This window comes from Triturus cristatus, chromosome 5_2, assembly GCF_964204655.1.
Source record: "Triturus cristatus chromosome 5_2, aTriCri1.1, whole genome shotgun sequence".
Classification (NCBI taxonomy): domain Eukaryota; kingdom Metazoa; phylum Chordata; class Amphibia; order Caudata; family Salamandridae; genus Triturus; species Triturus cristatus.
In genome coordinates, this window is record NC_140588.1 from 806,045,297 (window position 1) to 806,070,676 (window position 25,380).

Sequence of the window (25,380 nt, forward strand, 5' to 3'; positions counted from 1 at the left end):
TCCTCAGATAGTACTGACAGCGGACGCATCGCTCTCCGGCTGAGGATGCTCACCTATTACATCACACCATGCAGGGCAGGTGGACTCCTCAACAAAAGTTACTCCACATCAACCATCTGGAGTTACTAGCCATATTTGTAGCCCTGAAATCCTTTCAAACACAAATCTCAGGCATGGCAGTCTTAGTCCGCACAGGCAACCTGACAGCCATGTACTATATACAAAAACAAGGCGGCACACACTCTCGGCAGCTCTCTCAGCTAGCACAGAGCATATGGAGATGGGCCATACCCCAAAAAATCTTTCTCCTAGCCCAACATGTCCCAGGAGTCCAAAACACTATGGCAGATCTGCTCAGCAGACAAACACAACAAATCCACGAGTGGGAACTTCACCTACAAGTTCTTCACCCGTACTTTCAAATGTGGGGGCATCCACAGATAGACCTCTTCGCCACCCACGAAACGCCAAATGCCCAAGCTTTGCCGCCAGGTATCCACACCCATTGTCCAAAGGCAATGCAATATGGATGAACTGGTCAGGCAGATTTGCGTACGCTTTTCCGCCTCTCCCACTCATTCCATTAGTGGTTCGCAAACTACAACACTCCCTCACTCTCATACTAGTAGCTCAAACTTGGGACAGACAACCGTGGTACAGCACACTGCTGGAACTATCTGTAGTACCGCACCCAAAGTTACACCTCTCTCCACCCCTCTTAACCCAGAACCATGGAGAGATCAGGCACCCGGACCCAGCTCAGTTCAACCTTGCGATCTGGCTCCTGAAATCCTAGAATTCGGTTATCTAAATCTTCCCCCTGACTGTATGAACTTCATTAGAGACCCTTTAGAGTACCTGCCATAAAAGCCTTCATGGAAGGCCTCAAAAGAATAATTCCCCCCAGAGTGCCACCCTCACCTGTGTGGAACCTAAACATTGTTCTCACCAGACTAATGGGGCCTCCCTTTGAACCTCTACACAAATGTGAACTTCAATTCCTAACATGGAAAACTGCTTTTCTTGTAGCCATCACTTCCCTCAGAAGGGTCAGTGAGATACAAGCACTCACCATTCAGGAACCTTTTCTGCAAATGCACCATAACAAGGTTGTTCTCCGTACTAATCCAAAATTCCTCCCTAAAGTTATTTCTCCCTTTCACCTAAACCAATCTGTGGAACTACCCGTATTCTTCTCGCAACCACAGACCGCTGCAGAAAGAGCTCTCCACACATTAGATGCCAAAAGAGCCTTACTCTACTACATCGAGAGAACACAACCCTTTTGTAAGACCAAACAACTGTTCGTTTCCTTCTCACCACCACATAAAGGCAACCCCATCTCCAAATCTGGGATAGCTAGGTGGATTGTCAAATGCATTCAGATTTGCTACCACAAAGCAAAACGAACGCTATCTGTTCCCCCTAAAGCCCACTTTACACGTAAGATAGGGGCTTCCATGGCATTCTTAGGGAACATCCCCTTAGATGATATCTGCAAAGCAGCTATATGGTCAACACCACACACTTTCACTAAACACTATTGTGTAGATGTGCAAACTAAGCAACAAGCTAGTGTGGGCCAGGCTGTACTCAAAACATTGTTTCAAACCACTGCAACAGATACTGGTGGTCGTCGCTAAGGATGGGTACTGCTATATAATCTGTGCACAGTGTGTAATCTGCAGCTCATATGCCTCGAATGGCAAATGCTACTTACCAGTATGCATCTGTTCTTGGCATGTAGAGCTGCAGATCTACACACGCCCGCCCACCTCCCCGGCTACCTTTATCTGTTTCAGTTTATCTTATTTAGATACAACACACATGGGCATCTTCACTGTTTATTACTACGCTCCATAATTTCCCTGCTGGCGAAAAACAATCTGAGGATGGAGCCGAAGCCCATGCGCAATACGATCCAAAGGAGGAGTCACATACCTCATGACTTCCAAAGACTTTCCAAGAGGAAAAACAACTGCAAACATCCGGGCCCAACACCAGATGGCGATCTATGCACAGTGTGTAGATCTGCAGCTCTACATGCCAAGAACAGATGCATACTGGTAAGTAGCATTTGCCTTTCAGAGAATACATTGTGATCTCAGCACAAACTGGGATCTCATTCTGAAATATTTCTCTGATGAGTTGTAAAATTACTGTTAATATTTATATTTTTTCATTAGGCTAATTTTCACACGTTTTTTATTGCTTCTGGTGAAAAATAACAGTGTTGCAGTGGATTCATTTGCACGGGAGAGGGGAAAATAGTACTAGTTATAAACATAATATGTAGTAATTGGATTTTAGTTATTTTTCTCGTCTTCTGTGGCATTTTACAAGTGAAGTCTTACGTGCTTTCATTTTATTTTTTTTATCTAGTGTTAAACATCCTTCAAAAGAATCATTAACATGTGTGGGTCCTCCAATGGAAATTATTGATGGCAAAACGGGGAAATTCGATGTCACCTATACCTATTCCATAAAGTTTGAAGTAAGTCTTACATAGCAATATGTTTATAAACCCAATTTACTTCTGTATTATTGAGCAATGTATGTCATATTTGACTATGTTATGTTTAACATTGCTAGTGAAAACTAGCCTCTGCACATAGTCTACCTTTGATGTATGTCAGTCATATACAGCAGTTAAAATTGGCCTCTTGTCATTTTTAGGTCGAGCCTAGCGCAGCACGCATGCGCTGCTCTAGGACAACGACCTCTTGGAATCACTCTGGACTTTTCACACACTCGTGCTTGTTTTTTTTAATTATTATTTTTTAGCTTTTTTTCTATTGGGTTTTGCGTGCGAAGACCGCACGCAATTGGGCAAATGCGGGTGCATGTCCCAACTTTCCCAGGAAATGTATCCGCCCATGACCTACAGCTTGCGGTTACAAGCAGCGGCGCGCAGTGTGCCATCTGTATCGGGTCAGATTTCAAAGGTTGTTTTTTGTTTAGCTTTTGCGCGGCCGCGCTTGTCTTATTAGCTTTCATTTTCGTGCTTTTCGCGTCCGCGCGGCTGCTTCTAACCTTCTGCTCCCTTTCTCTCCGAGTCCCTTGGTGTTCGCCTCTCCTTTCCTGACCGTACTTCCATAATCTCCTCCCCCTTTTATTGCGGTCCAAAAATACTTTGCCATGCATTGGAGGCATTACTGTGTTGTGTACGTGGCCTCCTAGCTGTCTGCGCCTGCCTCTCTTTCAGGCCTGCCGTGGAGGCATTACTGTGCTGTGTACATGGCCTCTTAGCTGTCTGCGACTGCCTGTATTCCAGGCTCGCCGTTTTTCTGTCTGTGGCAGGCAGGGACGCACTTTGGTCTCTCTTCGCATGCACGTGTTCCTCCAAGTAGGAAGCGGAGTCCTGCCACTTCTGGAAGTGGTTTTCCTCACACAGGAGGTGCCGACCAGAGTCCTTTCTGGGAGTCTCTGTGCCGGGCAGCGAGGGAGCGTGCGCTTCTCCTAGGTCTCTGCTGCTGGCAGAGCTAAGCCCTCGCGGTCTGTCCCGTTGCCTCACTGGGAAGGTTCGGTTCTGTCCACTGGCGACGCCCCGGCTCTCCGCCTTCCTCCTCTTCCTGCCTTCGTTCTCGCCCCCACCTCCCAAACTTCTTAACGCCCCAGTTAATTAACACTTCAAATCCCGAGATGCCTTATTGCCTGGTTGTCGGTGCCTTGCAGGCAGCAATCTCCCTTAAGTTTATATCCAGCTGGTGTTGTGATGGCTGCCTTTTTCTTTCATCTCAGCAACTTTTCCCTCACGCACGAAGGTTCCTTGCTCCACCCTCCTCCTCCTTGGCCCTCCTCTGTCCCTCCCCTCTTCTGTTTCTTCGTGCCCTCTGTTCACTGCCCCCTTCTGTTGCCCCTCCCTCCTCCCATCCAGTAATCCTGCATGACCTCTATGGCCTCGCCTCTCCTTCTTGGCCCCTCCTCCTCTGTGCCTCCTCAGACTGTGCCGTGCTGGCGCCCGTCCAACCCCGGCTGGGGGTGTCCCTCGGCCCCCTGCCACAGCCTGGCTCAAACCTACCTCAGAGCGACCTGTTTCCTGGTAATTGTGTGCAGGAGAGGTGAGCGGCGGGTGGGGTGAGGGACAGGACAGGAGAGTTGCCAAAGTTTGGGCAGAGTCTGGCCCTGGGTCCGAGGGAGGACAGCGGACAGTCTCTGCAGAGGTGGGTGACAGCCTCCGTGGTAGGATCGTCTCTGGCGTGAGGTACTGCCGTCTGTGACGTGTGGTGCAGGCTGTGGTGACCCGGTTCTCCAGGTGGGTGTCTGTACTGGAGTCTCGGTGTGTTCTGGAGTTAGCCGTCTGTTGGCGCCTCTCTGAGCACTCGTCTACCTGAAGTGTAGGTCTGTCTCGATGTGAAGTGGAGGTCTGCTTGTGTCCCTGTCTCTATGTGAAGTGGAGGTCTGCGTGAGTCCCTGTCTCTATGTGAAGTGGAGGTCTGCGTGTGTCCCTGTCTCTATGTAAAGTGGAGGTCTGAGTGTGTCCCTGTCTCTATGTGAAGTGGAGGTTTGCTTGTGTCCCTGTCTCTTTGCGAAGTGTAGGTCCTCTTGTATCCCTGTCTCTTTGTGAAGTGGAGGTCTGCTTGTGTCCCTGTCTCTATGTGAAGTGGAGGTCTGCTTGTGTCCCTGTCATGTGGAGGTCTGCGTGTGTTCCTGTCTCTATGTGAAGTGCAGGTCTGCGTGTGTCCATGTCTCTATGTGAAGTGCAGGTCTGCGTGTGTCCCTGTCTCTGTGAAGTGTAGGTCTGCTCGTGTCTCGACCTCTATCTGAATTCGAGGTCTGTGTGTGCCACTGTTTCTAACATTGAAGCCTGTGAATCTCTCTTCTCTTGACTGAAACTGGAGTTGTGTGCCCATTTTTTGATGTTATCTTAGGGGGCTTTCTTGGTGTCTTCAACCCTGTGACTGTATCCTTCATGTGAGGGAACTGGTGGGGTATTGGCCCTGGGAGTGCATCTATGCCTGACCGTGTGCATTTGGGAGACATAGCCTTGCACGTTTATGGGCATCCCTCCTTGAGTTGATCACCGTGACCATCTCTAGCTGGCAGTGCATCTGCATTAGGGTTTGTATGCTTTCTCATTTGATGTCGTGGCAGGTGGTTGCATTTTTAAACCTTAGTAAAGCCATTGTGTCGTTGAGCAATTTTGTTTTTATGACCTGTATTTTGGGTGGTTACGCCTTTGCCTATGTAGTTTACACTGTAAGGGTTGATGAAGTATGCTTGTCTCATTATTTGAGTGCCTGGCTTCTCCTTTGTATGTTTTGCCCACCCGTTGAGTCATCTCGCTCTTCTTGACGGCCTGTCTCTGTGGGTGTCATTTTGTGACCCTGTGGCTGCCTGGTCAATGAATGCCCTTCTCGCGCACGCCCTTGCGCAGATACCAGCCGTTCTACAGAGGCAATGACGGTGGTGTTTGTCCAGACTAATCTGTAGGGCCTGAGGCGTCCCTCATCAGAGGACCCATGACTCGGCGACTTTCGCACAGAGCTTGGAGTGATCCTTTCCTGATCCACCAATCCGGCATCCCTAGCCTCCTCAGGGGTGCACATGATTGTAAAATATTCCCGGGCCTCGTGAAGATGGCGGGTTCCTTTTTAAACCTCTCGGTAGAAGCCTACACACCTACTAGATACTGTAGAGGGAATCCTTAGAGTGGACAGTCCGCTGATGAAATGTTCTCCACAAGAGCTGCCAACTTAAGGCTTTCTTTCACAGGGCGCACGCACCTCTGTTAATATTGCCCAACGCCACCCAAAAGTTGCTCTGTGCAGAAATCTATCCTCTTGCAAAGGTAGTATCTTAACTGGGCTGCTATTCAAAAATGAGTAAGGGCAGGTTTCATAGTTTGAATGAACTGTGAAGAAAATCTCATTGCATGCATTCGAAGCACTGGCCTACCTGGATGAAACTTAGTGTACTAAGTGACGGAGCATGGACTGTGTAAAGTGTAGTATTACCCTCTATATGAAAATGATTGTGGTGCGTAGTACTGTGGGCAAGGCTGTGCCACTGGCAAATTATGGGGAAAAGTGATGGGTGAAGTACCTGAGTTAATCTCGGCGTGGTTCTCCTTCGGGGGCATTCTGGTCCATCTTTTGTGTTTTGCCCACCATGCCACTGTAGTCTCTTTTGTGCTACATAGCTAAAAACTTATAAGGTCCCAAAGGCGAGACCTATTGGCTATGCCGATGCTCGTTATTTTTACTTTTGGCATTCAGGTTTCAACACATGCAGCATATGGAAAATGTCATCTCAGAAATTTGACACCCATGATTTTTCAATGTGGTGTTTACATGTTCATCATTCTAACGAGAATTAGAATTTTGAACAGAAGTTGGAAAAAACACTACGAGGCCAAGATCTTAGAGCAATCACCAGTCTTGGATACATCAGCACTACTAAAAATAATATGAGGCAGAGAAGCTCTCCAGAACATAAGAAAATGACTGATCCTATTCTGGAATGATTTGGTAAACTGCATGGAGAGTGGGCCTAAATCCGACTCCAGCAAGGAATGAGTACTGGCTTTGGCACCAGAAGTATTATCTGTGCTGCAATTCAAGTTGGTTAATGAGGTTCAGTGAATTCTAACCAAATTTAGAGAAAGCAGTTGGCTTCTTAGAGTCGAAGATACCTGTTCAAGTCCACAGATCCAAAGTTAGTAACACAGATGTAGGGAGTCCTCTGTCATACTGTCTATGCTCACCGTAGATTGAGTTTATGAAAATGTTGGTGACTTGACAGCATGCTGTGCCTTTTGGTTATTGTTTCAATGTAGTTGAGGATCATTGTAGTACTGTCACCTGTGCCTAGAATGAGGTTATGGTAAGAAGACATTTCTGTGCCTGCTCATGTGAGTATTAACACTTCCTTTCATTTACAAGAGCAATATGATGTAAGTTATGAAGCTGTACATTTTTCAGTGTCCTAAAACTTATTTACGGTGAACACTGAGGTGATGGAGATGTTACGATTTCTTACAAAATGTACAGAACACAAGGGATTTGGACACTTGCCTGTTTGTTACTATATGGACCGCCCTAAAATCACCAGAGAGTTACTGACCCCAAGCGAGTATTTATACAATCTTCTTTACATCATTCCTTTGGTCTTTAACTTTTTTTTTTTTTTTTTTTTTTTTTTAAAAACCTTTATTCGGATATTTCAGATACACAGCTATTCAGCCGACAACCCGGAGGTTCGGCAGCTCGTCAATCAACATGTGTAGTCTTCTATAGCTGTCAAGCAGGAGAGAAAGAAGGTTTCAATTTTTAAAGTAAAACATAACAAGCAAGGCAATACACATCATGTGTTCGCGTCAGTTCCCACCGATGAGGCGGCCCCATATCCACCATCAGATCAGCCCTCAAGTGTGGAGGGGAGGGAGAGGCAGAGGCACTAACTTTCTATCAGATTTCATCAGCAAAACTCAAGTCGGAAGTGGGGCTAGGGGGAAAGGTGCTCCTCTGGTGGGTCAGTGGCAGGAGGCAGGCAGATGTACCCCCTATACTGGTTCCAACCCCCCCACACCTTATGCCATTTCTTGGGCCTCCCCCGTGCACAATACACTGTTTTCTCCCGAAACATGCACCAGTCCATGTTATCCTTCCATGCATCCAGGGTGGGCGGGCTAGGGGATCCCCACAATCGTGCAATATCCCGCTTGGCCACCATATTACCAAGGGTCACCCATTGAGTCTGCGCAGCATCGTAGTCTGTAGGGCCCCACACGTTCAAAAGACAGCGCCGCGCCTCTGAGTGCAACACAATACCCGTGACCTCCTGCATCACAACGTGAATCTGCTTCCACAATTCCGCAATCACACCACACTCCCATATAATGTGCAGAAAGGTGCCCACCATCCCGCAGCCCCTCTTACACAGCCCGTCCTCGGAGAAACCCATGTGGACCAACCGGGGGCCAGTGACATAGACTCTGTGGAGTATCTTAAGCTGGACCAGCCGCAGCCTGGCGGGGATGGCAACCTCTTTCGGGGAGGAGACAGCGTACTGCCAGTCCTCATCGTCCAGCTCAAGACCGTCTCTAGTCCACTGGTCCCGCACCCCCAGGAGGAGATCGGTACGGACGTTCACCAGCTTCTTGTAAATGAGAGAGATTGTGCTCTCCGGCACATGGCCGTCCAAGATCCGGTCCTCCAGCGGAGAGGATTCAGGCACCTTCTCCCCCTCAACGAGGACCGACCGCAGCGCATGGCGTACCTGCGCGTACCGGAAGTATTCCGTGCCCTCTAGCGCATATTCCGTCTGCAGCTCTTTAAACGACTTAATCCGCCCCTTGGCCAGCATGTCTCCCACCCTGGAGATACCAATCAGGTCCCATTTGTCGAAACCCTTAGAGTGCCAGAGTTTCCCCAGCATGTCCGAGTCAAACAGCGGAGTGGCCAGTGTGAGTCTATCCTTCCACCCCAGGGAGTTCGTGACTGCCTTCCACACGTGCACCGCCACCCCGGTCGGCCCCGTGAGGGACCCAGCCGGGGCCCTTGAATAAAGTGCTCTATAGTAGCCACCACCCCGCAGCAACCACCGGTCCATAGCGAAGCCGGGGCTAAGCGCAGGACCGTAGACTCCGTGGTTGATTGCGCTCAGTTGGGAGGCCCAATAGTATCTCCGGATGTCGGGAAGCGCGATACCCCCGTCATACCAAGGGAGAGTTAATTTTGCTATCGCTATACGCGGGCGGCCGTCCCACAGCAGCGAACGCTGTAGACTCTCAACCTCCCGAAAGTAACTGGCCGGAACCAGCTCCTGGGTGTTCTGCAGGGCATAGAGAAAACGGGGAAGCGACATCATTTTAAATAGCGCCGCACGACCGAGGAGGGAAAGCGGCAGCCGCCTCCAGCCTGCCACGTCCCGCCGCAGGCGCGCCAACGGAGGGAGCAGGTTTCGCTCATACCGTACCGTGGGGTCGGCCGAAATATAGATCCCAAGATACAGAAAACCCTCCCGGGCGATCTGGATCGGGCAATTCCGCGGGGGAACCGGAGCGTCTCCACACAGGGCGTACAGATATGACTTACCCCAGTTGATGGTGAGCCCCGAGTTCCTCCCGAAGGAGGTCAAGATGTCGCAGACAACTATAAGGGACTTCCGGGGTGAGGTAAGATAGAGCAGAATGTCGTCGGCATAGAGGGAAATGCGGTCCTCGTGGTCGGGAGACCAGCGAATCCCCCTCACGTCTGGGTGCCACCGTATCCATGCCGCTAGCGGCTCAAGGGCGAGAGCGAACAACAGCGGCGAGAGGGGACAACCCTGCCTGGTACCCCTTCCCAAGCCGAAGGGACTGGAGGCCCTCCCGTTAACTGCAACTTTGACGAGAGGTCCTTCGTATAAGAGCCTCACCCAGCCCACAAATCCGGGCCCGAAGCCGAACTTCGCGAGCGCGGCCCACAAATATGCCCACTCAACCGTGTCGAATGCCATCGTTGCGTCGAGTGCAGCCACCACGGCCGGTTCCCGCATCGTCCCGACCCTTGCGATCACACCATGAATGCGCCTAAGATTCAACGCAGTATTACGATGTGGGATGAATCCAGATTGGTCGGGGTGGATCAGGTCACCGACCACCCTGACTAGCCGGTTTGCGAGGATTTTAGCAAGGATCTTCGGCTCAGCATTAAGGAGCGAGATCGGCCTGTATGAACTGCACCTGTTTCTAGGCTTGCCATCTTTATGGATGACCACGATCGTTGCCAGGCGCTGGTCGAGCGGGAGGGAACCCGTCGCCCGCGCCTCCACAAACATGGCTCGTAAATGCGGAGCGATCTTGTCCGGCTGGAGTTTGTAGAGCTCAATGGGCAGACCATTCGGACCCGAGGCCTTGCCCGGACGCAAAGAACGGATCGCCCCCGCAATCTCATCGACCGTGATGTCGCCATCAAGGTCGTCCCTGTCCACGTCGGAGAGGCAAGGCAGGGCGAGATCGCGCAGGAGTGCACATGAGTCCTCCACTGGCCTGTCCGACACGGATGTATAGACCGTGTGGAAGTAATCCGCAAAGCACTGGACTATGCCCTCCGGCTCCGTGACCGTGACGCCATCCTCCGTCACTAGGTCCGGCACCACTCGATTGACCCTCTCCTTCTTATCCAGCCACGCGATCAATTTCCCGGCCTTGTCCCCGACGTCGTACAGACGGCCCCGCTGTTCCCTACTCAGAGCCTTGGCTGCGTCAGTCGCGAGGGCCCTGTACTCCGATTGCTTAAGGCTCAATTTGTGCAGCGCCTCCTCCGTGACCTCCCCTTCCAGGGCCAGCCCTAGGTCTGCGATCTCCGCCTCAAGCTGGGCGACCTCCGCGTCTTTCCGACGCTTGGCCGCTGTAATCAAGGAGAGGGCCTCACCCCTAATCACGGTTTTGAATGCTTCCCACAAGGACACCGCCGACGTGACCGAACCGAGGTTTTCTTGAAAATAACGGCCGATCGCCTTAAGTACCTCACTACGAGTCACAGGGTCTCTAAGATGCCACGGGTTAATTGGGGCCACCCTACCACCCACTCCTCTGGCAACATCCATACAGATCCACACCGGAGAATGGTCAGAAATACCTCGTGCCATGTGCCTGGCCTCAGAGACACTGGAAGCGTGTGCAGCCAGAGTAAGGACATAATCAATTCTGGAGAGACTGCCATGCGCACCTGAGTGGAAAGTGTACTGCCGTTGTGTGGGATGCAACATTCTCCAACAATCAACCAGCCCTAGGGTATCTATGAAATCAGGAAGCCACTTCTGGGCCCCCCCCGAAATCCTCTGCGGGTGCCTGTCAAGCAGGCCTGAGCCGACCGCATTAAAGTCACCACCCACCACCAACACTCCCTCTGGGAGATCCAGTAATGTCCTCTCTAAGTCCGCTAGGGTAGAGGGCTGCAATGCAGGGGGGACATAAACCGACACCAGGACCAGCATCCTGCCCTCCCACCGTCCCGCTACTGCCGCGAAGCGCCCCCTATCGTCTACAGTAGTGGAGTCAACCTCAAATGGCAGAGAGGACCTGACTAGTATTCCCGCCCCTCTGGAACCCGAGGTGAACCCGGAATGCGCAACAAATTTATAGCCTTTACGATTGAGTGCATGGCACGTGTTGCCAATCAAGTGCGTCTCTTGCAAGAGGACAATATCAGGGGCACATCTCTTCAGAAATTGCAGTACAATCCCACGCTTAATACGATCCCCCAGGCCATTCACATTCCAACTGAGTATTTTGAGGCCCCTACCCCCCATCCCAGCATGTAAGGAGACCACCACCACCCGCGTGGAACCCGACCCGAACCACAGGAGCTTGCATCTTGACGCCTTGCAGAACCAAAAACAACAACAACCCCAACAACAAACCCCACCCACCCCCCACCCTGCACCCCTGCGTAAGCTCTAAAGTGCCCCCCAACTTGCAGTGTGCCTGTCGCCCCTTATAGAACTAGTCTACGGAAAGAACCCCAGAGGAGGAAAAAGCTCCCCTACTGCCCCCGCCACCCCCCGGACTATCAACCTCCCGGAGGGATCGGAGTCATGGTACTTAAGTCCTGGTTCAATGTTCGTCACCAGCACCATCTGCGCCACCAGAGCGTTCAACGCCAGGCCGCCCTTGGGGCAGAGTGTCCAGCCAGTCTCCGACCATGTCGGGTGCCTCAAAAAAGAAAGTTCGCTCTTCGAACACCACCCGCAACCTTGCAGGAAAGAGCATGGCATATTTTAGTCCCATCTCACGCAGTCTTCTCTTGACCGCCATGAAGCCTTGCCGCTGCTTTTGCACCATCTGGGTGAAGTCCGGATAAAAGCTTACAGTACTGTTCTGGAATGGCAGCGGGCCGGCCATCCGCGATGCTTGTAGTATGGCATCTCGATCCCTGAAATTAAAGATCCGGGCGACAATCGGCCTTGGTGGGGCCCCCACCTTGGGCCTCCCGCCAGGAACTCTATGGGCCCGTTCGACGGTAAAGAACTTGCTTAGGCCTTTGGGTGCCAGATGGTTCACCACCAGGTCCTCCACGAACAGGTCCACCGACTGCTCCTCCGAATTTTCCGGGACCCCAATGATGCGCACGTTGTTGCGCCTTGCACGGCCTTCGAAGTCTTCCAACCGGCGGGCGAAGTGATCATTTGCTGCCCGGAGAGTACGGACTTCCTGCTGGAGGCCGGAGACATCGCCCAGGAGGCCGGCAGTCTTGAGGTCCAAGGACTGAACCCGCTCATTAGTTTTGCCGAGGTCGGCCCGAACCAGATTGACATCTATCGATATGGCATCTACTTTTTGTGCCAGGGTCTCAAATTTCTGCCCAATCGAGGACTTCATCCCTTCGATGGCCCCCATGATGTCCTGCAGGGTTAATTCTGTGGAGGGGGATGCCGCGTCCTTCGAGGCTTCCGACGTCGGGCCTGATCCGCCCGGGGACCCCCTCTGATGGGCATAGCGGTCCATGTTATTAGTCTGGGTGTAGGTGCCCCGCCTGGTGTTCTTGGCCTTCTGTTTTTCGGCGTCCGACCTGGTCGACATCGCAATCTGCCGTGTAGACAATCTCCTGGCCCGTACAGGGTAAATGGGCATGCAACCAGTGGCTGGCGCCGCGCACGCCCCGTCCCGGGCGCCCTGGAGACTGGAAGGCGAAAGCGAAAGTGAAAGTGAAATCCCCTCCCCTCCGACGACTCTTCCCCAACCAGGCTGCTGTTGTTCAATTAGGGCACGGGCACTGTGCCAACGCAAGTCCCGGGCACCGTGCGGAGATTAGGCCCCAAACTTCCAGGCAGTATAACTTCGGTCTCCGGTGGGCGATTTCGACCCGGACAGCAGCTCCCGCCTCAGCAGCAGATCCTCTCCAATAGTCCGGGCATCAAGTACAGGATAATAGACAGGATAGATGCCGGAGGGAGCGAGGGTCTCGGGAGCTCTAGGCTCACGCGGCCATCTTGATCGCGCGCTAAGCTCCTCCGGTCTTTAACTTTTTAAAAAAAATATCTGACCACATATCTTATTTTCTTTTTTGATTGTATTTAGTATTCGAACCTTAACTCTACTTTGAAGATGAAACCAGTAACTAAAGAGCAGATCGATAATTCATAACAAAGTCACTGATGTCTTGCACAAGGGCCCCCAAGGGTTGGGAGGCCTTTCCTGTAATTTGCAGATTGTAAAAAAAAAAAAAAAAAATCTCTTTGCAGATACATAGGAGAAGCTGGTTTCTATCAATCTTATTTTCAAGGCTGTGTATCGAGTATTTGGATAGGTGGTAGCAGGCCACTTTTATCTTTCTAAACAGTCGGTGGCATACTTTCTGGCTTGTCATAGAGCAAATGCTTTTCCCTGAGTAAAATGTTAGCGGTTAATGCTTTTAAGGTAATGGGTGGTACTGCTTCTCCTTATTTGGCTGTGTGAATATTACTAGCAATTACCTAGATATCATAATGTATTGGTTCTTTTAGTTGAGATAGAGGTGTATGATTTGCCTGATAAGCAGGCTGATGCTTGGAGACTGGTAATGACTAATCATTTGAATTAACCAAAGCACATTTTACAAAAGGACTCAATTGTTGACTATGTTTCTAGAGTGATGGCTACATTTTAATTCAAGAAGTTTTATTCTTGTCTTAGTCTACCTGACGTTTGTCCAGACGTCCCCTCAGAAGATTTAGGTCATACCCCTGCGCATAGAAAAGATATTTGGTATCAGAGTGATCTTTCTTTGGAAAGGAGTGTAAAATCTAAACACGTCACAAGGTGTTTGGACCATTCAACCATTCCAAGCCATTATATCTTGCCTCACTAACAGATCAATGCCTTGAACTCCAAAGAGGCTTATATGTTTTTTTTAACACACTTTATTGATGACTTCTTTGAATTGTACATAACAGAAATCTTTAAGCTTAGTCATTTTAAACTTTAAGCAAATAGACCAAAGCAGCGTACAGGTAATATGACACTTATTTTCCTGGAACAGGCATAACTTATTTCCGCGTGTATCAGAATACAAGTATTACCTACGCAATTATTGTTACAGTATCGGAATTGAGCATTTAGTTCGTTAATTTGTATGACAAAGAACAGCAATATCGATCCACTCCTCAAACTATCCCCCCCCTCCCTAACCCTCCCATTCCCTCTCCTGGTCATGTCTATGCTGATAACAGGTTAATCAAGTAGGTTACCATTAGTCGTATCGCCTTGAAAGATATACCCTCTTGTTGAGTTGTTCTGAAGATATCTCCAGTGACGCATGTAAAAAAAAAAAAGAAAAAAAAGGGGAAGGGGGTGGGGGGGAGGGGAGGCAGATCTGAGCCAACCCTGTTTGTCGCTGGGTTTGGGTCTCCCGCGTTATCGTAAAGTCCATGGAGGCCAGTTGTTGTATCATGGCTTCCCATTCTATCGAGATGGGTTTCTTTCGATGTCCCCTATCTTCCTCTCTGCGCAGAGCGATCCCCTCTGCCCGTCCCCACTGGAGTAGCTCCGTTTGCCATACAGACCTTGTCGGGCATCTGGGGGATTTCCATCTAGTGGTCAAAGCCATGGCCGCCAGTATAAAAGCCAGGTCTAGGAATTTTAACTGTACCTTTTGTGTACCTGATCTTTTGCGTAATCCAACAAGGCAGTGTAGTACGTCAGTGGGAACAGGGAGATGAGTGATTGTATGTAAAGTTTGTCAGGCCTCCCCCAGTAATTTGTCAGACGGGGACATGACCACATCATGTGCAGAAAGTCAGCTTCATCCTCTTTGCAGCGCGGGCAGCAGTGCGGGGAATGAGGGAACATGCAATGGAGTCTCTTGGGAGTAAGGTATGCTCTATAGAGGATCACGGATTGGATAAATTTTAGCTTTGCATTCCGTGACACTCGTTTTGGATGTTCAAACATACAGTCCCATGCTTTATCAGTCAGGTCAGTATGGGCGTCTACCGACCAGCGTGTTCTAAGAGTTGTGAGGGAAGTTGCCGCATGTGTGCGGATACCGGTGTAAAGCCACCGTTCTAAGTGTCCCCCAGAGCCCATGTAGTATAAAAGGTGTACTAGGCTATGTTGCGGCGGCTCTACGCGTTGCGGCGCCCAGGTATTTTTAATAAAGTGTGTCACCGTGGCATACAGTTGGGGTGGAGTCTTGGTGGCTTGTATAAACGAGGCGTAATTTAGCAGAGACCCTTCCTCAAAAAAAATTCCTGATCTCCTCCACTCCACAGTGTGCCCACCCTCTCGTTCTGGCCTTAGTAAGGGGACCCTGTGGGGTTGGGAAACCCAATAGAGGAATATTAGGAGAATAAAGCGCTATTATGGAAGTGTACTTTAGTGCTCTCTTCCAACAATGGAGGGCGACCTTTAACAGAGGGGGGCAGTCCCTAAGGATTTTGGCTTTAGGTAGCAGCAGCGTGTGTAGTCCGCCCCTGTCCACTCTGTACGGTGTAAACCCTATTTCTTGTAGGTTCCGTCCCGCAACCCAGTAGGACAGCCATTGGAGCTGGCTCGCCAAGTAATATCCCCGGAAATCGGGCACTCCCAAACCCCCCCTCTGGGTCCCCAACTGTAACTTCTGTAGACCAACCCGTCGACGTCCCGCTCCCCAAATAAGGTATATAAGAAGGGTGTTAAGTGTATTGAAAATGTGCTGTGGGAGGACCACTGGTAAATTCACAAAATAGTAAAGCAAGCGGGGTAACATTACCATCTTAGAGATGGCAATCCGTCCCATGATGGATAGAGGTAAGGAGGTCCAAAAGGTAATACTGGCTCTCAGTGATGTAATGGCACGCATGATGTTGCCCTCAATCTGATCCGCTTGTGTCCTGTATATGTATACACCCAGATATTTAAAGGTGACAGGGGCCACCGGCAGCGTGTATTCTCCGAACCGTAGTTGGGAAGTGTCCGAGGTGTCGTGAAAGAAATAGGCTGTCGACTTCCCAGGGTTTATGGTTAAACCAGATAGCCGTGCGAATGTATCGAATATCTCAGGGAGCGGGGCGTTATCAGCCAAAAGGTTCCGTAGGAACAATAAAATGTTGTCCGCATATAAGGACAACAAATGGTCCGTGCCCTTCAAAGGAATGCCCAGTTTGTCCGCTGAGCGCCTTAGCGCCAACGCCAGTGACTCCAGAGCCAGCACGAACAAGAGGGGGGAGAGGGGGCACCCCTGTCTTGTGCCCCTATGGATAGCATATTCCTCGAAAATGTGCTGGCTGGATCGCGCCCTGGCAGTGGGCAGCGTATAAAGTAGCCTCACCCATTTGAGGAAGGAGTCCGGGAACCCGAATCGCTTCAATACGGCGAACAGGAAGTCCCAGGAAAGTGAATCAAAAGCCTGTCGAAGGTCTAGCGCTATACAGCCGGCCAAGGGACAGTCAGCGGGAGTGGCAATCATGACATAGTGCAGTCTCCTGATGTTCAGGGAGGTGCTTCGATTCGGTAAGAAGCCGCATTGATCGCAATGTATGAGCTTATGAATGAATGGTTGGATCCGATTAGCCAGAGCTTTGCTCAGAATTTTGTATTCTGTTGCCAGCAAGGACAGGGGCCTATAATTCGCCATTTCAGTACTATCCCGGCCTGGCTTCGGTATGGACGTAACCAGCGCTTGCATAGTAGATCGCGGTAGGCGGCCAGTCTTAAAAGCCGTTTTATATACAGAGTCAAGCATGGGCACCAGGGACTCCGAGTAGGTCTGATAGAATTCGACCGGCAGTCCGTCAATTCCGGGTGCTTTATTACGGTTTAGGCCTTTAATTGCCGCTCTTATTTCCATTTGCGTAATAAGACCATCAATAGTTGCGCGTATATCATTTGAGATCACGGGAAAGGGAAGATCTCGCAAAAAGTCCGCAAGTAAGTGTTCCTCCACCGATGGCGGTGCGGTATAGAGTGTTGTAAGGTAGGAGTGAAAAGCGACATTGATTTCTTGTTGCGTATGCACTAGTCGGCCCTCAGGTGTACGGACACTAGTGATAACCGGCGTTTCTGGTTTGTCCCTAATTAATCGAGCTAATAAAGTTCCGGATCTCTCCGCCTCAGAGTGTTTACGGTTAATGAATGAGCTGTAGTCTATTGTTCTCAGGGATTCCAGGGTTGACGCATGGTCTATATGAGCCTCCTGTAGCGCCGCACGTTTATCCGGATCAGTCACGGCCTCCTTCTCTAACCTATTCGTTGTTCTATTTCCATTAACCGTTGGTGTATCTCCTGTCTGGCTCCCACCAGTTGCCCAATGGCCGCCCCCCGTATTACTACTTTCATGGCGTCCAGTCAACCAGATTTGAGGAGGCTGTATTCCAATTTTCGGCTCGGTAGTTAGTGAGGGCGGTAGCAAGGTGTGTACAAAAGGGAGCATCCTCCAGAAGCTGTGAACGCAGCGACCAGGTTGGGACCGGGGTGGGCACCCTCCCCCAAGCTAGCGTCAGTGTAAGAGGGCAGTGGTCCGAGAAGGTTTTGGCTAAATAAATGGAGTGCCGTGCTCTAGTGAGGACAGAGCTAGAACCCAGGAACCTATCGATCCTTGTATGTAGGTCGTGTATATGTGAATAGAAGGAGTATTCCCTGTAAGTAGGGTAGAGACGGCGCCAAATATCGACCAGAGTCCACCCCGCGACCCATGTCTGGAACTGTGTAGCCACCCTATGCCTGCTAGCACCTGGCAGGGGGGGGTGTGATCTATCTAAGGCAGTGTCTAACACTGCATTCCAGTCTCCTTCTAGTATCCAAGGGATACCATCCCAATCTGTCGGTGCCGCCCCCAGCCGTTGAAAAAATAGCTCCTGTTCAAAATGTAGGCCGTAGATGCTGCCCAAAACTACTGGGGAGCCATCAAGGGTGCCTTTTACTAGTATGTATCGTCCCTGATCATCCATCCTACGCTCAACTTCCAGAAACGGGACCCCATGTCTGACCCAGATAGTGGCGCCTCTGGCAAAAGCAGAATAAGTAGTAGAGTATAATTGTCCCCTCCATTTCTTGCGTAGTTTTTGAGTTTCGGACTCAACAAGGTGGGATTCTTGTATGAATGCAATGTGGATTTTGTGACGAAGGAGGTATGCGTGGATGCAGTGACGCTTCTGTATTGTCCCCAGCCATCGCACATTCCAAGTGAGCACGTGTAGTTCCCTATATTATGAGTAGATTTCGACATATGTGTTGTATTACTGTTCTATACTCTGAAGATTTGTATTGTTTGACCGACCAGGAGACCCATATTCCCAACCTAACAACAAACCATGGCGCAGCGCCAGAACCACACTGTGCCCAACTATAAAACATAAACCATAAAAAACATATCACGGTGCATACGCGGTTGGGGAGATAGCTGACCCCCATCCAGATCTTAAATAGAAGCTGGCGGTTACTCCAGCGGCTCAACGGTATTGTACCCCCGGGGGACGGATTAAGTGGCAAAATAAGTAAGTAAATGTTGTGCAGCCAACCCTCAGCCCTTTGGCATGAAGAAACAGCTGCAGACCATATTAGCAATAAGGTAGACCCATCCAGACCCACTAAGCCCGCCCTCAGCAAAATTATAGAGTCAGAGTATTAGGTGAGCCCGCAGAACAGGTGAGCCCGCAGAACAGGGATAAGAGTATGATCCCAAGTATCTCAGCATACAGAATGACATGGCACTTTTATGCGGGAAGCCAAGTTCCACTTCTAGGCGGAAGTTCGAGCAGCACCAGTCAAGGATAATACAGGATTTGCAAAATTTTAACATTACGGTTTCAGGCGTCCAGGACGTCGTCCGCAGTGCGAGGGGTCACTGATGGGAACAAGTTCAGGCTATGCTCAGAGTCTGAGTGGTGCACACTGTCGTCAGTCAGTGTGCAGCTTGTTAGTCTTCTCGGAACATTCCCACCATAGCAACTGCATCGTCTTGGTCCCGTCGTTGCTGCTCACGCGTAGGTCTTGCACTTCCATCACTCCAAGGAGACAGCTGGGGTCTGGGTGAACCACTTACGGAACGTAGGTCCGAATGTCGCAGAGGATTGTTCGATCTGCTGCATTGGCTGGGGCCAATTGCCATCACCTCCATCCACTCCTCGGCATCCGCTCGGGCAGGAAACAGAAGTGCGTATTTGAGGTGCACCTTTTGTAGTTTCCTTTTACCGCTTGATACGATGATCTTTGACGTTGTACCATAACCGTGTAATCTGGATAAAGCGATATGCGTTGGTTCTCAAAATACACGGTCGAGTTTTCTCTGGCCTTTTGTAAGAGTAGATCACGATCGCGGTAATTAAGGATTTTGACTATCTGAGGGCGAGGCGATGCTCCAGGTCTAGGCAATCCAGTCTGGATCCGGTGGGCGCGTTCCACGCAGAAGAAATCCGAAAGTCCCGTTGGTGCAATATGGTCTTTGAACCATGTCTCCATAAATTCAGCTGCCTTACCCCCTTCACTGCGTTCCGGCAGACCAATAACGCGTATATCATTGCGTCGGCTGCGGCTTTCCGCATCCTCCACACGATCTTGTAGTCTTGACATTTGTTGTTGTAGGTCTTTAATAGTGGAGGAATGGGTTTCAACCTTCGCAGTAAGGTCCAGAAGTGTCCTGTCCTGATCTTTGACCTTATCAGACAGTGTGCCATGATCCGCTCGAAGGAGAGTAAGTCCGGTGGTGAGGGTTCCAATTTGTGTCTCTAGAGTCATTCAGGATAAGGTCTAGTTTATCCGGGGCCCCCGCCGTTTTCTCTCAGTCCCCAGTCCAGGCGTCCCGCGGACGTATGACAGCATGGGTCCCGACTGATCCTGGTCTCGGTGCTCCACTGGTGGTTTAGTCCGGTTCCTGACCATGTTATAGCTGCTGGACTTGGGGCCAGACTGCTCCCACTGCGCCTACAAGGTGTTTCCAGGGTTCTTCTGGTGTTGTCAGCGCTATGCCCCCGTAGACCCCTCAGAGTTCCAGGTGAGCCACCCCAGGCACAGGTACTTCCAAGCTGCGAATAGACGGTTCCGACAACAGCAGGGCGGCCCCAGTGAGCGCTCGAGAGAACTCCGGAATCTTCACGTTCGGGGCAGAGGGGGATCCCAGGTATAGTCCACCCACGTCGGCCAGCTATGTCTGGGCAGCTAGAATGCCTCCACCGCTCCAGGAGAGTGAGGGAGGGGACCGCGAAATTGCCCCAAAGACGGTCTTTCACCCGAAGCCGTACTCTCACCACTCCTCACGTAGCACGGCAGCGCCCCCAGGTTACATAACTTCCGCGGGCTCACATGGCGGCCTCATATGCAGGACGGGTAGAGACCAAGCCTAGGGGCAGGGGGCTCTCCGTCTTTACTCCAGGGTCACCTTACCAGCGCCGTCCCAGCCTAATCTTATGCACCGGCGTACCTCCGTGCAGGTTCCGGACGGTCCGCTGGACTAGGCATGGCACCTCTGCGCAGCCCTCCCCCACACACTTCAAAATGGGGACGGGCAGGCAATTCCGTCTTCCACCGATCCAGCTCAGCTCCCGGGCACCCGCGCCGCTCCGCGGCTGGCGGTAGCAGGGAGAACAAAGGAGGCCGGACGGGTCAGCCAGGCCCCCCCCCCCGCGTCAGGGTCAGGCTTACTCCGCTCCACAGCCCGTCCGGCACCCGGGCCGCCGCGCCAATCCAGCTCGCGGCTTCCACCGTCCTCCAGGCCCCACGGCTCCGCAGTCGTCCTCGGGGGTCGTCTCATGCCTCGTCTCATGCCATATAAGCGGCAGTTAGGTTCCGGAGGGGTTCCTTTCCTTGGGGTCATTGTGTAAGGTCGTCGTGGCAGCCGCACGGCAAAGTTATTTCTTCCTTTTCCCCCGGGAGGACCGGAGCTCCACTAGATCACGTCCGCCATTTTGGGCGGTCAGCCACGCCCCCTGAGGCTTATATGTTGTGATGCAGCCCAAATAGGAACATTTCTAGGGGAAGGAGACAAATTAAGCAGAAGTCTATTGCGTTAACATTAACATAATTATCAATCTGTTTTGATCTCCCTTTCACAACATTTCAGTCATGTTTAATTGGGGGATGAAGGATTTTTTGGGTGAATGGATGATGTTCTGCATGGATCTGGCAGATCGTAAACCGGTGATGGTCTTTTATTAAAGAGATTTCCTTGACACACACCTCAATACAAAAAACAAAGGGAATGAACTCATAGAAACACCCTTGGAGGAAGTTTTATTAATATTGAAAAAAGTTGCTGTAAAAAGGTGATGGAGAAAATGGAATATGGAGCTCTTCACCAGGTATTTTGTAATTGTCAAAAAATTAAACTGGAAAATTGAATCCTGTTTTAAATCTCTAGGTTCTGATCAAGGACGTGTAAAATAGATATTCATATTGGTTTCTTTGATGCAAATCTTGGAGTTACAAGGGACTAAGATTAAATGGCGCCTCTGTATCTAGCAGATAAATATTTCCATGTTCCAATCCCTTCAGTACACATGAAGTAACAGTAATGAAAGTTATACCTTTTCAATTTGGCAGTCTTCTCTGCCTCGTGCGATAACCTTGTCAGACGTGGTGGTGAAGCCTCTAAATTGACAACGACCGAAGGCATTGCCTTATCTGGTTGATTCACTCCTTTGCAGAGTTTCCAGGGTAAGATATTGGTTGCACTTCCACAATAATGAAGCTTCTGCACTAGACAGTATTTTTGCTGATTCTCCATAAGTCAAAAGGTACGCTATGAACAAAATGACTCAAGTTTATTACCAGAGAGAGATGAACTCCAAAAAAAAAAGTTTGTCCTTAATTATTGGGCAAGACAAGTCAGGCAGTTCAATTCTAGTGGTTGAATGGCGTCTTGGTGTTATTACACTTGCATTTTATTAGTACTTCAGACAGAATGAATGATTATCTCACTTAACTGGTCACTGATGCCTCATTTGCAAAACTGAGTGTGAATTATGTATCTTGTGTTGGGGAAACTGAATGTTTGTCACGTTCTATTTTTGTGAACATAGTATGGCCACTGTTTAAGGGCCAGTGCTTTGCTCTCCCAGTGTCTGGTTTAGGAGACAACTGCCACCCTGATAGGGGTGGGGAAGCTCATTTGAATGATCTAAATGTGTGTTAGCTTTGACCAGGAGACATCCACAAATCTGTCTTTTACACTTTAGAGTGATCAGGTTGGAGCGTATAGATTTATTTCTCTAAGTGCAAGTGTGATGTGTTCTGATGTCACACATTAGCTCAGCTATGGACTTTGTACACAAGTGCAGAGTTTAAGGTTCCTTAAAACTGTAGACTTGACTTTGGTGATAGCCAAGCAGGCTATAATCCTAAACTGTAATTTGTCCCAGGCATAAATGGAGGGCACACACCGAAGATACTACAATTCTCATTTCGGGCTTCTATCAGAGGACACCAGTGGTACTGACTGACTGCAACACTATTTTGCTCCAGCCAAAGTCATATGACAAAATGCCTTGATTTAGGATGCTCTCATTCTCTTGTCTTTCATTAATATTACACATTTGTAAATAATTACTCCTCTTTTCTCTTCACTGACTCCGCCTTGCAATTTGATATGGATTTCTCGCCCAGTTCTTTGTCTCTCTTTTTACATCAGTGATTCAAACGAGTATGTGGAACGAAATGTAGCAATGTAATTAACTCACATCAATTTAATATTGGATATGTTCGGCAGTTCACTTGCCATCCTGATATCTATATACTGATTTTCTTGTATCAACCTCTTCTTGTGAAACTTCCTTGGTTGCATTTTGAAAATAATCAAAACAAATATAAAAAAAGGTTCCAAGAACCGGGTAAGGGAGCTGGAGGTGCTCTCAGCAAGGTTTCAATGTTATCATGTGAATTAAGTCTCTATTGCAAATTAATAGCCTAAGAACATTTTCAATATGTTTGGGTATCCACATTTGGACGTCTTTACAACTCATCAGAAAGAAAGTTACTGATTTTTTTTTTTTTTTTGTTCCTGGATTTTCTCGAGAAGGGCTTCTCTGAGAGATGTGTTGTAGATTTCCTGGACAATTGTGTGTTTGGTTGCTTTTTTACTTCATACTCTTTCTCTTCAGAATGTTCAGGAAGTTTTTCACACCAGTGGTTTTGGTAAATGTAAATTGACGCAAGAGCATATTGCAGACTGCTCTCCTTCTGCTTAGCAAGGTGGGAGACGTTAGTGAGGCTGCAGATGTTTCCATCTATTCTGCTACAGAAGGAGGGCAGCCTGTCCTGTGAAGATATGCTGTACCCTCAGTAGCATGTTTGTCTCCTTAAAGGCTGTGGCTTGAGGTGCATGATATGTCCACGGTAGTCACTTTCAGTGTCCTGGTGTTTGCCAGGTGCTAGAGTTAAGGTTCTGAAAGGGATACTACCAAAGGTATGCCGATCCTCTTGGAACTTCCTCATCTGTAGTCTAGTATCTTTCTTCACAATTTTTCAAAGTTTTCTCTTCTCAGCTAAGTGAGGTTGTATATTGGTGCTTTCCATGTTTTGCAGAAAAACAATTGAGGTTTCCATATCTGGTTGACTGGAATGGATCGCACCCCAACTTTCTCCAATTGTTAAGTTACTTGGAGATATCTGGACACTGCCTTCACCCTCAAGGAACACATCACCCACAAAACCAAGACTGCTCTCTGTAAAACTGTTCCTCCTAGAATGTGACTTCAGAACTGCCAGCGAAGCCCTTGTAGTCTTGCATCAGGATTGGCACAATGCCCCACTGCCAGGCTACCTTCTCCCTTTAAAGTCACCTTGCATGCTACACCAAGGCCCTAAAGGAGTATGATCACATCACCTGCACCCTGAGGGAACTCCACTGCCTCCCCTTCCCAGCCTGCTCTGTCCTCAAAACCCTCTTCATCATCCACAATGAATGCCCTCATGGATGGCTCCAGTGCCTTTTTGGCGGACTAGATAATCTCCTCTAGTGGCTATTGGCAGCAAGGACACCATCAGACTGTAAAGAAAGTGCAAACAAGCATTTGCAATGCAATAGGTTTCGCATTTACGCGAGTTTAAGCTAATGACATTGCAAATAACAATGCCTTTTACTTTTTGTTTTAACAACATAAATAAAAGGCATTCATTTACAATGCCAGTAGCTTAAACTCGAGTAAATGCGAGACCAATTGCATTGCAAATGCTTGTTGAACATGTTAACATTGGCGGGGTAAAGACTTAACCTGGTTAGTTTCAGTGTAAATCCCACATAAAGCAATAAGCCAAAGAAAGATAACCAAGAAGACCCCTTAGCCCAGGTGCGTATAACCCAGCACGTTAGAGGTTTTACCTGAGCCTGTCTTCGCCTGGAGAGCTGTCCTAATAACCCCACTTATCATAAGCTAGACCCCACAACCTGCGAGGAGAGGTTATCACCAAACATTCCGTCCTGGGCTTTCATGTGACAACTTAATGCCTTCTGGGACTTGTAGTCTTTCATTGCTTCCATACAGCCCAGTTGGTCTTGCACACCTGTATAATGGAAGCACAAGGTGTGGAAAAGCCCCAAATATCCAATTATCGCCAACGAAGGAGAACGGAGACTCCAATGTCGCAGGTAAAGTCTTGAATTCCTTAAAACTTATCCCTCCAAGATGGTGTGTTAATAGCGCCAACTTCCTGTCAGCTTCACATTCTTCACCCTCCAAAACATCAACATACGCCAGAAACATTGCTTCCAAGATATCCCATTAAATTTGGGGTTCACCAGGGATTGCTAGGAAGGAGGTAAAATTCCAGTCATTGCGTAAAAAAAAAAAAGTTATTGCTGCACAAGAAGTAAGTGGATCCCTATGCAGTAAAATTCATGCACTCCAGACACGTTTAAAATAAGCTCGCTTTGACATGCGTGAAGAAATGTGTGCGTGTCACAGAAGAGAAAAGCAAACCTGAAGCGGTTCTCCTCCTGAGATTAGACTCTGTCGAGAAAATCCTTCGATAGTGAACAGCTGAGTACTGGGCTGTTAATGGATCCTTGCAGTAAGCCCGTCACTCCACCTAGAAATCCAAAGTGGCCAATAGCAGAGCTGCGTGTGAGAGGATCCAAGCATGGACGCCGAAACGGAGTAGGCAAAACCGGAAGAAATTGCTGGAGATCCTTAGAGGTTATGGAAGCATTTCCAGAACGTCGCCAGTGTGGAAAAGCCCCAAATATCCAATTATCACCAAAGAAGGAGAACGGAGACTCCAATGTCGCAGCACGCCTTTATTAGGTCCTCTCAGAGAAGTCATGTACAGTTGCGAATACCGCTAACCGCCATCCTATATCCCTTCCTGCAACATTCAAAAGATACCCCCACACACGCGATCACATTTGAAGTCCACTTCAAATGATAACAAGACACACATGTAACACAAGGGGCCTGATCAACGGAGGGAGGGAGCGAGCAAGGGGGCCCGACGGGGGGAGGGAAGTAAAGCGAAAGCACGCCATGCGCGTGTTCTGCTAAAACGCCATGACCCGTACTCGTGCACAT

At 49.4% G+C, this 25,380-nt stretch overlaps 1 protein-coding gene across 1 annotated transcript in view; it reads left to right on the forward strand.

The window, feature by feature from the left end:
* LOC146829304 (transmembrane 9 superfamily member 2-like) overlaps positions 1-25,380 on the forward strand; it is a 669,393-nt gene that overhangs the window by 275,066 nt on the left and 368,947 nt on the right. The window contains exon 7 of the mRNA XM_085607971.1: positions 2,383-2,494. Coding sequence (XP_085464097.1) covers positions 2,383-2,494 — 112 coding nt within the window. The remainder of the gene's footprint in view (positions 1-2,382; positions 2,495-25,380) is intronic.